The 15,273-nt window shown below is 44.1% G+C and overlaps 1 protein-coding gene across 1 annotated transcript in view; it reads left to right on the top strand.

The window, feature by feature from the left end:
• Positions 1–14,016, top strand: part of RNF11 (ring finger protein 11) — a 33,230-nt gene extending 19,214 nt beyond the window's left edge. The window contains exons 2-3 of the mRNA XM_061451254.1: positions 11,250–11,419; positions 12,002–14,016. Of these exons, the coding sequence (XP_061307238.1) occupies positions 11,250–11,419; positions 12,002–12,173 (342 nt within the window). The 3' untranslated portion in view covers positions 12,174–14,016. The remainder of the gene's footprint in view (positions 1–11,249; positions 11,420–12,001) is intronic.
• Positions 14,017–15,273: the final 1,257 nt, after the last annotated feature.

The following is a 15,273-nucleotide window of genomic DNA, read 5'->3' as shown; positions in this document are numbered from 1 at the left end:
TGAGTCCCTGTTTGCTGTAAGGCCTGGTGGAAAATTCTTCATTAGGTTTGTGCTTGGCTTACCTTGGTGGGGGGAGCCTCTTGCTAGCCCACCTTGGCTGTGCTGCTATTCTTTACCTGCTCCCTCCTCACTGGGGAGGCCCCTGTCAAGGTCTGGAGAAGCCCTCTCTTATGTTGCCTCTTCTGTGTGTTTTGGTTGAGTAGCAGACTGTATCTCTATAAAAAGAACTACTGTGTCCTCTTCTAAACTTCTTTTTTTGGTCCTTGCTTACAACTGGATGGCTACAGGCAAGTATTTTCTGTTGTCGCATAGGGTGGTACATGAGGGGTAGAAGATCTGAGATAGCTGCTGTTGATCTGCCTGTTTGTTTTCATTATGTGTTGCCTCTTGTCTGAAGATAAATTGACACCTCCCGGATGACTGTCCATGGGTGATGTTCTCCTTCCAACTGCGGTTGTTGTGTCTATGTAAGTCTTGTTTCAGGAAATTGATATATGAGGACTTGCATTTGGTATGATGGGTTCGGATGTGTAGTGAAACTTGCTTTAGGCAAGGCTGTTAAATGGTGCTCTGCATAGCTTTCTTTGCCCAAGGAGGATGCCTGCCATATCGTTGCACAGTCAGGTTGAGGCAGCACCATACAGTGAGCCTTGAGATAATTTGTCACTCGATTTCACTGATCCTCTGATAGCCTACTCACACTGTACTTATACATTCCTAGTTCTACATAGAATAGAACCATAGCATAGTTAGGGTTGAAAAGGACCCTAAGATCATTTAGTTCCAACCCCCTGATAATCATAGAACATAATCATAGAACAGTTTGTGTTGGAAGGGACCTACAAAGCTCATCTAATCCAACACCTCTGCAGCAATCAGGGACATGTTCAACTAGATCAGGTTGCCCAGGACTACATCCAGCCTGGCCTTAAATGTCTCCAGGGATGGTGTATCCACCAGCTCTCTGGGCAGCCTGTGCCAGGATTTTCTTCCTCGCATTCAGCCTGAATATCCCCTTTAAAACCGTCACCACTTGCCCTGCTAAAAAGTCTCTCCCCATCTTTCTTTCAAGCCCGTTTTAAGTACTGAAAGGCTGCAGTAAGTTCTCCCCTGAGCCTTCTCTTCTCATTGCTGAATTCCCTCATAGGAGACGTGCTCCATCCCTGTGGTCATTTTTGTGGCCCTCCTCTGGACCTACTGTATGTTACTATGTTGTTGTTCTTATTAGCTCAAACTAGCACGTTTAAATATACATGTACACATCTTCTATTTCCATATGGAGGTACAGCCTGTATTTATACTTCATGAGTCCTTCCCTGATGGGTTGCTCCTATCTTTGGCTTAGGTGCATTTCCACGTTTACTCCCTGCTTTGGCCCTTTGTGCCCAGCCTGTTCTAGCTAATTGGGGCCAATTCCTGTATTTTTGCTACCTTGTTCCTGAAGTACTTGGAAGGGGTTGTTTTGTTCTTAGAATTGCAGTCAAGCTGACCTAATTTTTGCCAAAAGATACATTTTAGCGCTTCTGCTGTTTTAAGTGTTTGGAGTCAACTGGCTGAAGTCCTGACAAGGGCATTCCTCCCGTTTTCCTCTTGGCTGCCTGTTCCTAACTTACTCAGTAGCTGTAGCAATCACAGAGTTGATGGTAATGGCCCATTGCTTTTCATGAGGTGAAGAGTCAGTTGGAGCAATGTCCTTGGTCCCAGTGGAAGGGAAGTGGCAGCAGGACCTATGGTCCAGGGGCAGTGCTGCTTTACACCAGTAGTGTACAGCAGTGGAGTCAGATGCACCCTAATCCCCAAATTCCCTGCAGAGGCACCAAGAGGTAATCAGGGGCTGTGTGTGCACTAAGCTTGGCTGTGTTGAGTCTGTGGGCTCAGTAAGCAATTCAGGGCATAATGTGTGCTTTTAGGGTGTTACATCACCCACCTGAAGTCACCTCTGTGCCTGTACTCTTGGTTGGATGCCCACCCATTCAGTAACCAGTGTCAAGCCCTTCATGTAAGGGATTTGCATGGGCTTGTCTGAGTGATGCAGTGTTTTGGGTGCTATAGGATGGTAGACTTGGGCCAGGCTCATGTCTCAGGAGGCAGAAGCATGTGTGAGCTTAAGGTTCTTTTTTGTCTGCTGTACCCTGAGGTGAGTCAGAGCCTCTGATTGAGTGGTTTGGGTGGCTGTGGATGGGGGACAGTGTCTGGGACAAAGCTCACAGGGAGGAGTGGGGCAGGCTGTGAGCATCCCTGTTTGCTGAGCTGGGTATGGGACCGGGCTGCATGCAGGCTTCATGTGTTACCCAGGATGATCAATACTAGCATTTTTAGCTTCTTTCCCTTTGGTTTACCCTATAAACCAGCTGCACTGATTGATGTTTACTCTTTCCAGAAAGTAAATATGTGTCTGAAGGGAGTGTGAACCATTCCCCTCTTTCTGTGTTGGCTGTTTGTGTTCTGTCACCTTCTTTGTGGTAGCTCCAGAGTGCTTCCCCCTCTCTTGAGCTTGAGTGAAAAACTTAACTGGTTTGTTTGTCTGAGGTGTTCTTTTTTACTTCCTGCTAGCCAGGAGCTCCACAGCAGTACATGAATGGGACACAGTACAGGTTCACTCTACACCTTTCAGCAGAGACTGTCTGAGAGATCTGTTTGAGCCTCTTCTGCTACAGGACCATTTTCTTCTCAAAACTTCAGTTTTTTATTTGTTGTTAAATCTGCCCCTTATTCTCCAGCAGTTGCCTTGCTTGAACCGTAAGTGCTGTGTTTAACATAGCCATAGCACTGTAATGACTGCCTGGGCTTGCCAGGCATAAGAAGGGGTTTCTGCAAAGATAATCACTTGGTGTAAGTAGGAGAGAACATGCACCAATAATGCAGACATTGTGGTTTGCTAATGGGGTAGGATGATCCACATACACGTGCTCTCCTTCTGCCACCAGCTGCAGTAAAAACTGCTGGCCCTTCTGCTAGATGTTCTCCTTACCCAGCTGCTTTGCTTTGTAGTCCCTGGGGTGTGCACATCTCAGGAGGCTGCGTTTTGTGCCTGAGTGCCCTTAATTTAATGTACAGGTGCAAGTGTTCTTCCCTGGCTTTGCTCACTGCAGCAACTTGAAAAGCATGAGGTTTTGTAGATGGTTACTGGATCTTTTCTCTCCCTGAACAACACCCCTCCCCCCAAACTATTAAAATAAACATGCTAGGAGCTGTAATAAGAGGACTTTGTTATCTCTCAGGAGTTGTGGCCTGATGCTGTAAGTGGAGCTGTCTGGAGGGATGGAGTCAGCTCTCTGGTGAGCAGTTTGATGTCTGGGATGTGTTGGTGTCTGTTATCCACTCTCCTGAAGGAATTCACTTCCTGGTATTTGATGGGATCACTGGAGAAAGGAACAAGGGCAGCTAAAACTGACACAAAGCTTGTGTATAAGAATTCAGTTGGTGGAACCGTACCCAAGGATATGGCCCTGGAGTCAGAGAAACCAGCTGTGCAGCCTGGAAATGTAAAATCTGTCTGGTTGTGTCAGGAGAGATTGTGCTTCCAGGGATTAATTATTGCTTCTTAATTACTGCTTTTCCCCTACAACTCCTTCTTGCTAATCTTTTCTATTTAGGTTTGCATTGATGGTTAATCGAGTTGCAGAGCAGGTGAGGTGATTTCCATCTCCCAGGTAAGGCTGGGTTTGCACTGGCCAAGCTGCAAAGGGCACTGTCACCTATTTGTGCTGGTAGCCTTTTTGGTTTGTTGTGACAGCATGGGTAAGAAGCTTGAAAACAGAGGCCCTTTCTCTAATAACCCTTGCTGCTGGCTAGGAGAGCAGCAGACAGAATGCATCTAGTGTGTACTTCTCTCTCTGTCCCAGCCCTAGTTCGGGTTGCAAAGCTAAGCTCAGGGGATGGGTGACATTTTAAGAGGCAGCTGCCAGGACTCACTCTCTTTCATGGTTCCTTGTCTTTTCCATCTCCAGATATATTTATTTCTCAGTAACTTCAATAATTGTGGGAAGTGCAAAGGGCAATTTTACCATTTTAGCAAGAGCTTAAAAGAGGCTATGCACTGCAGAACCACCGTGGCTTTCACCAAACCCATCTGATACGTGACTCAGACCAGGTGCTGCTGCTGGAGAAGTGCCCTGCAGATCCTGCAGGTTCCTCTGCTCCTTTGCAGACTGTTTCCTTAGTCTCATTTTAATTACTGACCATATCTACAATGTGTTCATGTATGTATGGTAGGAACGTGACTCCGTCCGAGGTGCAGGGGGCCCTTGCTAGGGTTTGAAGTGTTGCTCTCCTACTGGCTACGGACCAGGAAGGTGCTAAAGCACAGGTTTATTTCTGCATGAAAGTTCTCTGTTTAATATTTAAATGATAATTGTGGTTTTGGATGTTGTGGATTTGTTTTTTTTGGTCCTTCTGTGCTGTGAAACGTATCAAGGAATACATCAAACAAAGGGAAGTAAAAGCGATTTTACTTAATATGGTTACAGACAGTTAAAGCAAGCTGTCTGTGGCAAGCAGTACCTGCAGAGCAATCCCTTCATAAACCTTAAAAATGAAATATAAATTTATTGGCTTTAAAGTTCTGGCTGAATCAAATATACATTCAGCATTTAAATTGTGTGATTAGTCTCCTTAGGGAGGAATGTGGCACTCCTGGGAAATGCAGGGACTTGAACTGCATCTTGAAGGTGAGCATGTATTTAGTACAGCTGTGCTGTTATTTTTTTGGGAGAGAACTGCTTGGATCTTCACACTTCTTACACAAACAAAGGGAATCTGTCTTCGGCATGCTTGGAAATTTGATAAAGGATCAGTTACAATTTTGCTTAATGCAGTATTAATGTTTAATCTCTTTTCTGACTATATTGCTGTTCAGTGAATGGGGTCTGCTAGAAAAGCCCACGCTTGAGGCTCCAGCCTGTGCCAGAATGGCTCCTCTTGTGCACGTGTGTGTGTGTGTCTGGACTGGTTCTGTCCCAGGTGTCCCCTCCAAATGGAAGAGGTGAGAAAAGGTTATCTTACCAGCTGCAGTGTTCAGCTGTTGCAGTTATTTACACTGACTGGCTACCTGGAAGCAGGAATATAAAAGGCTGGGTAACAATTTCATTACATGATGTTTTATAGCAACTGCTATTCAGCTTTATAAATGAACTGTTCTGTATGGCAGAAAAAGGTTTTTATAGTTGGCAGGCTGCTTGTAATAGTCTACGAGTTATTAAAGTAAGCTGTAGTTGCCATATAATGCACGTTACAATGGTGAGTGGTTTTACGTTAATATGCCTTGGGGGAGGATATTATTTCAGAATGTGTATTCACATACAGATGGAGTTTGAGTCTTTTTACTGAGATCAGGTTGGCATTCACAGAAAAGGCCCCTGGACCGACATCCCAGTGAGTTCCTTATGAGTAATAAAGAGCTAAAGAGAAAATCTCTTGAAATTCAGCAGGGGTTTGGCAAAAAAAAAAAGCCCCCAAAAGCACAATCTTTTTCTCACCTCCTGACTTTACGTCTATAAACTGAAGTTGTTTGCGCCTAGATTAGTTATTTCGGCTTCCTGCTAGCATCTCACCCCAGAGGTGAGAAAACTGAGAAGCAGCAAGGCAGGAAGGTGTGTATAGTGAGGATAAGCACTGTAATAGGCAGGACGTTGCATGGCTGTCAGGGTAATTAATGGAAAGGCCAGGCCACTCTTCAGATGCATGTTTGAGGGCTGGTGAGCAGTAAGCTCTGTGGCCCTGATGCAGCTGTATGTGAACCAGCACAGCTGCTTTCAGACAGCACTTGCAAGAAAGACATTTGCATAGTGAAGGGATCTCAGAGAAAGAGCTGTGGGAATGGCTGCGGCAATTCAAATGGAACTGTTCCATTTGCATTAACTAATTAGGCAGCAGCCGCAAGGAGCGTAAGCACTTGGTACTGGTATCTAAACTATGTAAAAGAGACTTGGGATAAACACAGCTAGGGAGACGTTTGTCTCCTTTGTCAGAGTGAATTCCACAGCGATGCTGTTGATCCAGTGTTAAAACGCAACTAAATATCCCAGGGTGAGAGACACGGGGAGCATTGGATTAGATGGGGAGGAAAATTCGGAGATGGAAACCGAGCAGAGCAGTTGGCAGCGGCAAGCAGGTGGCTGTAGGCAGGATCTGTGGGACAGCAGTGAAGCTTTAACCTCTGGAACCATTAGATGTTATGAATTATTCATCTCACCTTTGGCCTTCCTGAAAGGATAATTTGTGCATGTTGGTGCAGTTACTCACAACAACAAACAAACAAAAGCCCTGATAACCTACTGCTCATATGTGGCGTAGAGGGATCTTAAAATAATCTTTATCCAGAGATTAGGAGTTTCTGATCTACCACTGACCTGTTTTCAGAGCATTGCAAATTCATTGCGCTTGCAAAACCAGCATGAAAATGCTGTAGAACAAGAGAAAGGCAGGTTTACCTTGGTTACTTACGCTGCTGTAAGTTGCATTGAGGAGAAAACTTCAAACTAAAAATCGTGCTTGATGAAACCTCCTTTTCCTAGGTGAGAACCCAAAGCGTGCTTGGGAATCTGCATGCAGAAACAGTGTCTGGGCCTTTTAAGCCTGTGTGAAAATGTTTATTTTCATTGCAAGTGAAAAATGCAACCTTCAGATGCCCTCTATGATTTTTTTCCCCCTCTTGTTTCCCCCCCAGAGGATGAGAGGCCAGGGTGAGGTGGAGACACAAACCCTGCCCTAGTCCTTGAGTTTAAATTAATGCTGTTATTTAAGGGCTGAATAAACACGAGGGACCAATGATTTCTGTGCACAGAAAGCCAAGGAATCTTGTGCTGACACCACCTACTTTGTGAACAAGAAAAATGTGTATCTCCAGATGTTTCATCATTACCAAATTCACATGGGGGTAAAAAAATAATTGATTAAAGCAAATTAATTGCCAGAAAGTGATTTTTATTTCACTGCCTGACACTGATAATATGGTTTTGATTCTGTGTTTCGGCCTTTTTGCATCGAGGAATAGAGTTAACATGAAATTTCATCTGGGTTTGAAATGCCTGACATCTTTATCAAATGATAAATAACATGGACTTTGGCTGGGAGTTCAGTATTTCCTAATTTGGTCTGCAAAAACATTTTCCAAGGGAGATAAGGGAGAAGTGAGAGCAATAAATTCATGCTTGTCTTTGGAGTAAGGTAATAATTACTTGGGCAATACAATCTTGTGTGTATGTATATGTGTGTGTGTGTGTGTGTGTGTATGTATGTGTGTATATATATATATACACACATATGTCAGGGGCTTCTTAACTACAAATGTAAGTTTGCTGAAGTCTCACATCCTCATGTTGTTACCCTTGAATATCCATGCTGGAGTGAGCAGGACCTTGCCTTAACGTGGGTTGATAACAGCAGCCATTATAAACTGTGACAGATTAGCAGAGGGGTGATAAACCCGCGTAGGCAGGGCTGCACTCTGTCCCTGCAGGAGGCTTGAAATTACTGTCCCATGAGCTTGACTTCCAAAAATGGTCCAGAGATTTGGTGGTGGAGACACCAGAGGATGCAGCTGCCGGGGTGCTGATGCAGTGGTGGCTGTGAGCAGGCAGCCTGGGTGCATGCTGGGGGTGCCCAGCGTGGCTGATGGCTGGTGAGTGGGTCGCAGGTGAGGGAATCACAGAATGGTTTGGGTTGAAGGAACCTTAAAGCTCATCCAGTTCCAACCCCCTGCCACAAGCAGGGATGCCTTCCACTAAAGCAGGTTGCTCCAAGCCCTGTCCAACCTGGCCTTGAACACCTTCTGCTCCATCTCTTACTTTGACCCCTCTGGGGTAATGAAAGTCAGCTCGTCAGACTCGGAGAAATGTGGTCTCTCATATTCTCATGAATAAATAGTTTAAAATATGTTTAGAATCATACAGGTATAAACACACCTTTTTGAAGGGGAAGGGACTGGTTTGAAAAGGTTATTGACTGGGTACCCTATAACTTGAGTCTCTGCAACACGCACACTGTGTTCTCCAGTTTTACTGGTGTGTTTGGATCCAGGGGACTGCTGGCTCAGTCTAGGCAGGCTTTTAATAGCAATTGGGAGGCGAGAGTGGAAGTGCCACCAGACAGCGTGCTGAAGGAGCGCACCCGATCACCCGTAGTGAGCGGTCACTCTTCTTCACTTGCAGTAGTACAACTTATGCATTTTCCACAGCAGCTTGGCAGCCACACCACCCCCAGTATTTTATATTCACAACCATGAGGATGTCGTGGTGAAAGCACCATTTTTCACCCGGTGTTACTCATCCGACAAGAGATTCTTGTCCACGCTGTGAAATTCTAGAAGCCCACAGCTGGCAACTATAAATTCCCGCTGTAATTGGTTATGTTGGACATGCAGCGCGGGTGGGTGGCTCTGCGGGGAGGGAACCTGAGATGGGACGCCAAAAGGAGGAATGTTTCCATACAGTGCTGGTGGTCGGGAAAGCATTTGTGTGTTTGGCCTGGGAAGGAGGCCTGGGGGGGTCCATCCTGCTCCTCTTTGGCAGGGGGAATGTGAGACCCCAGGAGAGGGGCACTGCAGTAATGCAGAAATGGGTTCCCCAAGTACATTGTCCCTCGGTGGTTGCTTGCGGCAAGCACTCGTGAAAGACTAGAACAAGGGTTCATTTTGGTTTGGCCTATTACAAGCTAGCAAGTTGTGATAATTCACTGTCCAAAACATAACTGAAGGAGTCATTGGATGGAGAGCACGACTGATTTCTCATTTCAGAGTTGTCCAGCAGCGATGGGTTTAACTCGCACCAGGTTCCTACTTAACCGTGGTCTTCTTCCCCTGTATGATTTCTGCCGAGATGATCACTGCTGTTGCATTCACTGACAGCTGTTTCTTCTACTTTCAGACATTCTGAGAGTTTCTTGGGTCTTTTTTTTATCCTTCTGTTTTCCCCTTTCTTTGTATTTCTGCATTATCACTTGCAGTCATGGATCTGTATTAAGTACAGGAGACTCCCCTTCATCTGCCCATACTAGCATCAACCTGGGCCGTGCACATACAGTTCTGCTACTCCTCTTGTATTTCCTAAGACTGGAAGGAGGGTGCATCTCTCTCCAGATCCAAAGTGTTCTTTACATGTCTGTAAGGAGTTAGCAGTAATGTCTTTACTATTGATTTAATAATCTGTTCAAAGTAGTATAGCAAAGCCTTGGAGTTAAAAGTTACCGACAGTTCATAGTGTTAAGTTCTTGAAACATAAAACCAAGACCAGGCTCTGCCTTGAGCTGACACGTTCAGTGCAGAGGTTCTGCAGCATTTGGCAGGGGCAAAAGTGTTTATTTCACTGGCACCAAAGGTTGCAGAGCCACTTTAAGAATAGCTGGTTATACCTGACAGGTCATCTCTAGCTTCAGCTGGTGTTTTTCCCTATCCAAACGCAGATTAGAGGATACTTTAGGTAATTTAAGCTATTAAAATGTGGCTGATCTGGAAGAAATTGCGATTCTGTGAGATAAAGTTTGGCATAGTCAGGAAATTAATCAAATTTACAGCACCGCTGGCGTTTTGTCTTTTGAACCTCATAATTCCTCAGAGTTCTGCTAGGAAATCAGAGGGGGAAATCCTGGTGTAGCTAAATTAAGAGAAGACTGAATTTTACCCGACAGCAAGCGGTGGGCAGTATGTGAAAAGAGCTGCCAGGCAGGCTGGTGGTTTTGACTGGCATTTCTCATAAGCAAGGCCTTTTGCTGCTGGCGCTGGCTGGTGAGAGGCTGCTTTCTCTTGGCCTTCCAGGGGCAGTCTGTCACTTGCTGCTAAGCAGCGTGGCACGTGGAAAGGGGAATGGCTTTATCAGGTTTTACAAGCACAGTTTGCATGTGTTAAGCCCCGTATCTGGGCTTTGCCAGGTGCTGGTGTCAGTTGAACACTGAACGCTGCACTAGACCGTTGCCAGAGGAGGCGAAAAGGCAAAAAGGGAACAGGAGAGGGGAACAGAGCTGTGGTTCCTGCTGCTAGAAATACCTGGCGATGCCAACAGCGGCCCATGCTCTCTGGAAGGACATGCACAAAGGCGGTTGCTCTGCCCCAGACAACAAAGGCCTGTGTCTTCCCCGCATCTGTGATGAGCAAGCAGGAGTGTGGCTAAAGGGAACTTTGTTGGAGGTGATGTGTGCTGCATCGGCGATTCTTGCAGCGCAGCTGCACGCACCCCTGCACTCTTGTTTTGCAGCAGTGTCCTCTGAAACACCTACTTCTGCGTTTTTCAGATGGTGGAATCGATGCCGTTGTGTCTCCAGTGCACCAGGGTTATTCTCAGAATGCAGCAATAAGTTGAATTTTTTCTGCTGTTTAAGAAGTATGGTTAAAATAGACCTATTGCAAGAAATTGTCTCCCTATAAAAAGAGATGTATGGCTACTGACCTAACAGTGCCTCCTGTTCAAAACTGGTATTTATGTCCAAAAAAGTTTGCTTTAAAAGCAAGTAAAATAAATACCATGTTAATGTAACTGTTGGTGAAAGTGTCTAATCTAAAGCTTGTTAATAGCAAAAGAAGCTTCTGAGAACATGGCAGAGGACGGACTGCATAATACTTACATGTTGCCTATTTTTAGTTTGGGAAGAACGGACTTGAAACCTAACAGAGGTTGAAGTTCAGCTTGGGAGAACTCGTAGGCTTGTATTAATGTATTGAGAACAAATGTAAAACTTGGAGTCCTTAAGCTCTTCTTTTTATTGTCCAGGTGACACAGACACAAAAGAATTAAACCTGTGGTTCTGGTTTGGAGCTTGTGTGGCCCCGAACAGGTCACATAAGCTGCAATTGTTACAGAACCAATGAAACCTTTCTCTCCAAGACTCTTAAGAATAGGCCCTATCCTCCTCTTTGCAAGTCACTGTTCCACAATGGAAAGTCTGCTTTTTGTTGCAAACACTGGTGGTTCTTCCTCAGCCATGATGTTGCTCAGTCAGTATCTGTGTAGTTCACCAGGTGCTTGGAAGGTTTATGTGCCTTCTGCCATGTGGAGTTTGTTGTACATTGGTTTTAATTCCTGGAGATAATAGAGCTTTTGCAGAGAACAACCCCAAACAGCTCCTTGCTCAACATACTTGCCTCAGTTTTTTACCCCCTTCTCAATGTAATTATAGCCCCCAAAACTGCCCAGTTGGAGTGGGAGATCCTACAGACGTTTGTAGGACTAAGTGGAAGAGTTCAATATGTTGCCTGTGCTGTGCTATGAATTGCTAGAAAAGCCTCTGTGGTTTGTTTAATGGAAATCTTTTACTTTTAGGAGCAGGTCCCCGTTCCTGTTTATCACCCAACTCCCAGCCAGACTCGGCTAGCAACACAGCTGACAGAAGAGGAACAAATCAGAATAGCGCAGAGGATAGGCCTTATTCAGCATCTACCTAAAGGAGTCTATGATCCTGGAAGAGACGGCTCCGAGAAGAAGATCAGAGAGTAAGTTACAGAAACTGAACCCATGTGCCTGTTGCACTGGGTGATGATACTGCCCTGGGGAACCTGATCTTGTCCTCCTGGTTTGCCTTAAGAGACTGCAGTTTAATGTAGCCTCCTGGGGAAAAAAAATGACCATGTAGACAGTTCCTTCCTTTATCCACCCTTGTTTTCCTGTTACAGGTGAAACTTTCCCAAATGTAGTTCATGCCCCTATAGGGTTTTTTTCCCTCTTTATCCTCTCTTCACGGATTTAATAATTTTATGTTACTCCCTCACCTCTGTGGCTCCCTTTTACCATTTCTAATCTTATGCACTCTTCTGAGCTGCCCCCTCCCCATGCCTATAGAAGGCTTCTTGCCCTCACTAACGTAACCAGGGGCACATATACTCAAATGAATGCCAAAAAACCCTCTAGTGCTTGGTGGGGCCAGCACTGACAAGAGCTAAGAACTCCTCCCAGTAACTACAAGTACTAAAGGTCTGTTTGACTCAAACATACCTAGGAGTAAATATCACATTACTCTTCATTTCCAGTGTGGTAACAGCAGTTTAAATATTGTTATGATCTTTCTTTCCCCCCAGGTGTGTCATTTGTATGATGGACTTTGTTTATGGGGACCCTATCCGATTTCTGCCGTGCATGCACATTTACCACCTGGACTGTATAGATGACTGGTTGATGAGATCCTTTACCTGTCCATCCTGCATGGAGCCAGTGGATGCAGCACTGCTTTCATCATACGAGACTAACTGAGCCAGGGTTTCTCCACTGAACCTTCAAGGAGACCATCCACTTTAAGGAGTTTGATCCTTTTGTCATTCAGCCCAAAGAGCCAGGAATTAGGAATTAAGGTCATGCACAAAGTATACATTTCCTAATAAAGAAATAAAAAATATTCCTGAATGGCTGCAAATATTGGAAAAAAACATAGTATTTTAGAGACTATAGAGAAGTAGGTTGTTATTTTTAATGTAAAGCCTTGACCCACCATTGTCTTTTAATGTTTGTTCTTACACCCATATATAGGAATTGTGTAAAGTGTTACAGCAACTGTAAATGTTTAAACTCCGTGTATCCAATTTTATTAGCAGCGAGATAAGAGTATTTTTTTCCTAAATAAAGTAACCAGTTTTGTTCTGATTCTTTTCACAAGTCCTGGCATTTGGGTCAAGGCTTTATTGAAATCTACATTTTATAACACTGGCACAAAGAAATAGGTTTAAGCTTGTTTGCACAGTTGTTTTTCTCTCTCTCCCCCCCCCCCCCCCTTTTTTTTTTGACTTCATTGGAGATGGAATTCATTGCCTTAGGTCTTTTTAATAGTGTATTGTTATTGTTGGGCTGGCTCTATGCTTGAAAACCAGTTTATTTATAACCTGTTAAAAGTGTTATATTTTGTTTGCAGTTAGGAATATGCAGACTTCAAAGTGATCTCCTAGCTTGTAAGCAAACTGAGATGCATTATCCCTTTCCTACACGTGAGGTGGAATGTGAAGATATGAAACAAGTCCTACAGTGAAATTATGGTTTCATAGGTTTTATCACTTGCTTTGGTTCTGATGAAACAACAGGTGTTAAAGTCTAATGTCACCTTTAACTTGCTCAGATTAAAAGTGGGCCAGGAGGGCAATAAATAGTTACCGTGACTGAGAGAAAAAGAGAAATGAAATTGGAACTAATGTAGTGTTAGCAGTGATCACTTACTCTACTTCTTTTCTTCCTAAAAATGGTTGTCTTGGATTACAGCAAATGGATACTGCATCTCTCGTTCTTGTAGTTCTTAGGTTATCAGAAGTTAAGAATAAACATACTGTATCTCGGTCTCCTGTATGAACTGTATCTGTTGAGCCCTGCTGGCTGACACATCAATCCACCAAACAGGTATGAAATCAGATATGAGAAAAATACAGTTTGTTCTGCATGTAAGTGCACAGTTTCTATGAACACAGACTGTCTATAAGCAGTTGAGGGGGAAGCCAGTGCTGCTATGGCCACGACAACACCATTAGCAAATTTCTATAGCAAACAGTATGTGCTTGCTAAGAGATGGTCTAGCAAAGATTGTAGCTGTAAAGAGCTTTTCTCTACACTTAGCATGGTTTGGGTTTTTGCTTTTATTTCCCCCCTTAACGTACTTTACTGTGACTCTTACACATTCACCACAATGCTGATGCATTGAGAAGTCCTGGTCTTGCAAAATGAAATGCAATCTCAAGTTAACCACAACAAATCAAATACTCAAGCTATAGATGACAACCAAGTTGTGTTTAAAGGCTCAAATCCTTTGAAGACTTGGTGTATTTTCAACATAGAAGAATTGTGAGCATTGTGGATGACTTTTGAAGGGTTGGTCAGCACCATGCAGAGTCAACATTGTTGGTTTATTTATTACTCCTGCAGCAACCTGCTCTTAGCGAAGAACTCCAAGTAGCAGTCAGAAGGAACTGAAAGCAGTCTACAGGTCTAGATTACTCACATTGCTACACATGCATCCGGACACAAGTTTTTTTGCTGGATCTAGACGTACCTAATTACATGGATCAAAATCTGGGAAGAGAGACCTGAAGTTGTGCAATATCATTGTTCCTTTTCATCATTCCATGTGTGTTCCTTTGTGTCCTCCTTTTTGTCTGTTTTTGGGGGTTTGGTTTCTTTTTTTTTTGGTAAAATAATGTCCACATAAAGTATTCATTTCTTTCTCTTGTCAAAACTGGCAAATGAAGAACTTGAAAAAACCAGCCTTGGCATGTTGTTGATATTAGTCTTTATTTATTACAAGACTTGGATAAGAAAGATTGGGAAGGAATATGAAGTGACCCGTTACTGAGCTGACTGCTTTCCTAGGCACTTTGTAAAGTTGGACTTTCAACACTGATTTGCTCACTGGCCTAAGGGAAAACTTACTTCTATTAAGATACTTGTTAAATAGCAGAAAGGGGTGAAGGGCCAAAACTCGAGGTGATTACACAAAAACATTCCAAAAGGTTCAAATTTGAGCTTAAAGCAAATGTGTAAATATAACAAATAAATCAAACTGATTTTTTTCAAGTTTTTAGGTGAATGCTCTTCTCTGGATGGTTTCTAATACAAAAAAAGGTGCAACTGATCTGAATTTAATGCAAAAATAATGTGTAACCTGAATTTTAGGTCCAGTGGTGAAACCAGATCTTGTGTATTAACTAACTCCACCATCTGTAAGATGAAGATAATACTTGCCTCTAGTCTCAGAGGTGTCTAATAAATTCTTACACTTCAGCCACATCAGACAGTCCATTTACAGCACAGCTGTCTCTGAACCAGAGCCTCCTGCAGCTCAGGCAGTGGAAGGAGCTGGCTCTGACTCATCTGGGCCTGTTCAGCCATAGCCCTTCTTAAGTCAGGGCCGTGTGTGCCAGGGTGGGCAGGCCCACAGTAAAGGGATCTGCACAGCAATTTGTATGAAACAAGCAAAAACCCCCTTACAGCTACTGCAAGTAACCAAGGTTGCAGGTGCATCAGGAGTCATCAAAAGAAGTTGCTTTAAAGTATTTCATAAGGGCTGGGCAGGGTGATGAAACAGTGCAACAACAACGCTGTTTGTGCTTCAGACCTCTAACTGGCAAAACAACCCTGGCCCAGACCCAGCAATAGGGTCAGTCCTCTGCAACTTCAGGCAAGGACGCAGGAGAGATGGAGTGTGAGAGTCCACGCACCCCTCCCTAGCCATTGCCAGATACTGCAGCTTCTCATAGCAACCTGCTCTGCCATTTAAAGGCAAAAAGCTGCCACAAAACCAGAGCAGGTAGGGGCCAAGGGCATCGCCAACACCTGAGGTGCTTGCACAGCAGAGAAACTGTTAGGTTACAATTGCAGG

The sequence above is a fragment of the Pezoporus flaviventris genome, unplaced genomic scaffold (genome assembly GCF_033815535.1).
Source record: "Pezoporus flaviventris isolate CSIRO_AGI_PZ_B2104156 unplaced genomic scaffold, CSIRO_AGI_Pfla_v1 ptg000013l, whole genome shotgun sequence".
NCBI classification, from domain to species: domain Eukaryota; kingdom Metazoa; phylum Chordata; class Aves; order Psittaciformes; family Psittacidae; genus Pezoporus; species Pezoporus flaviventris.
This window is presented reverse-complemented; position numbering and strand designations above follow the sequence as displayed.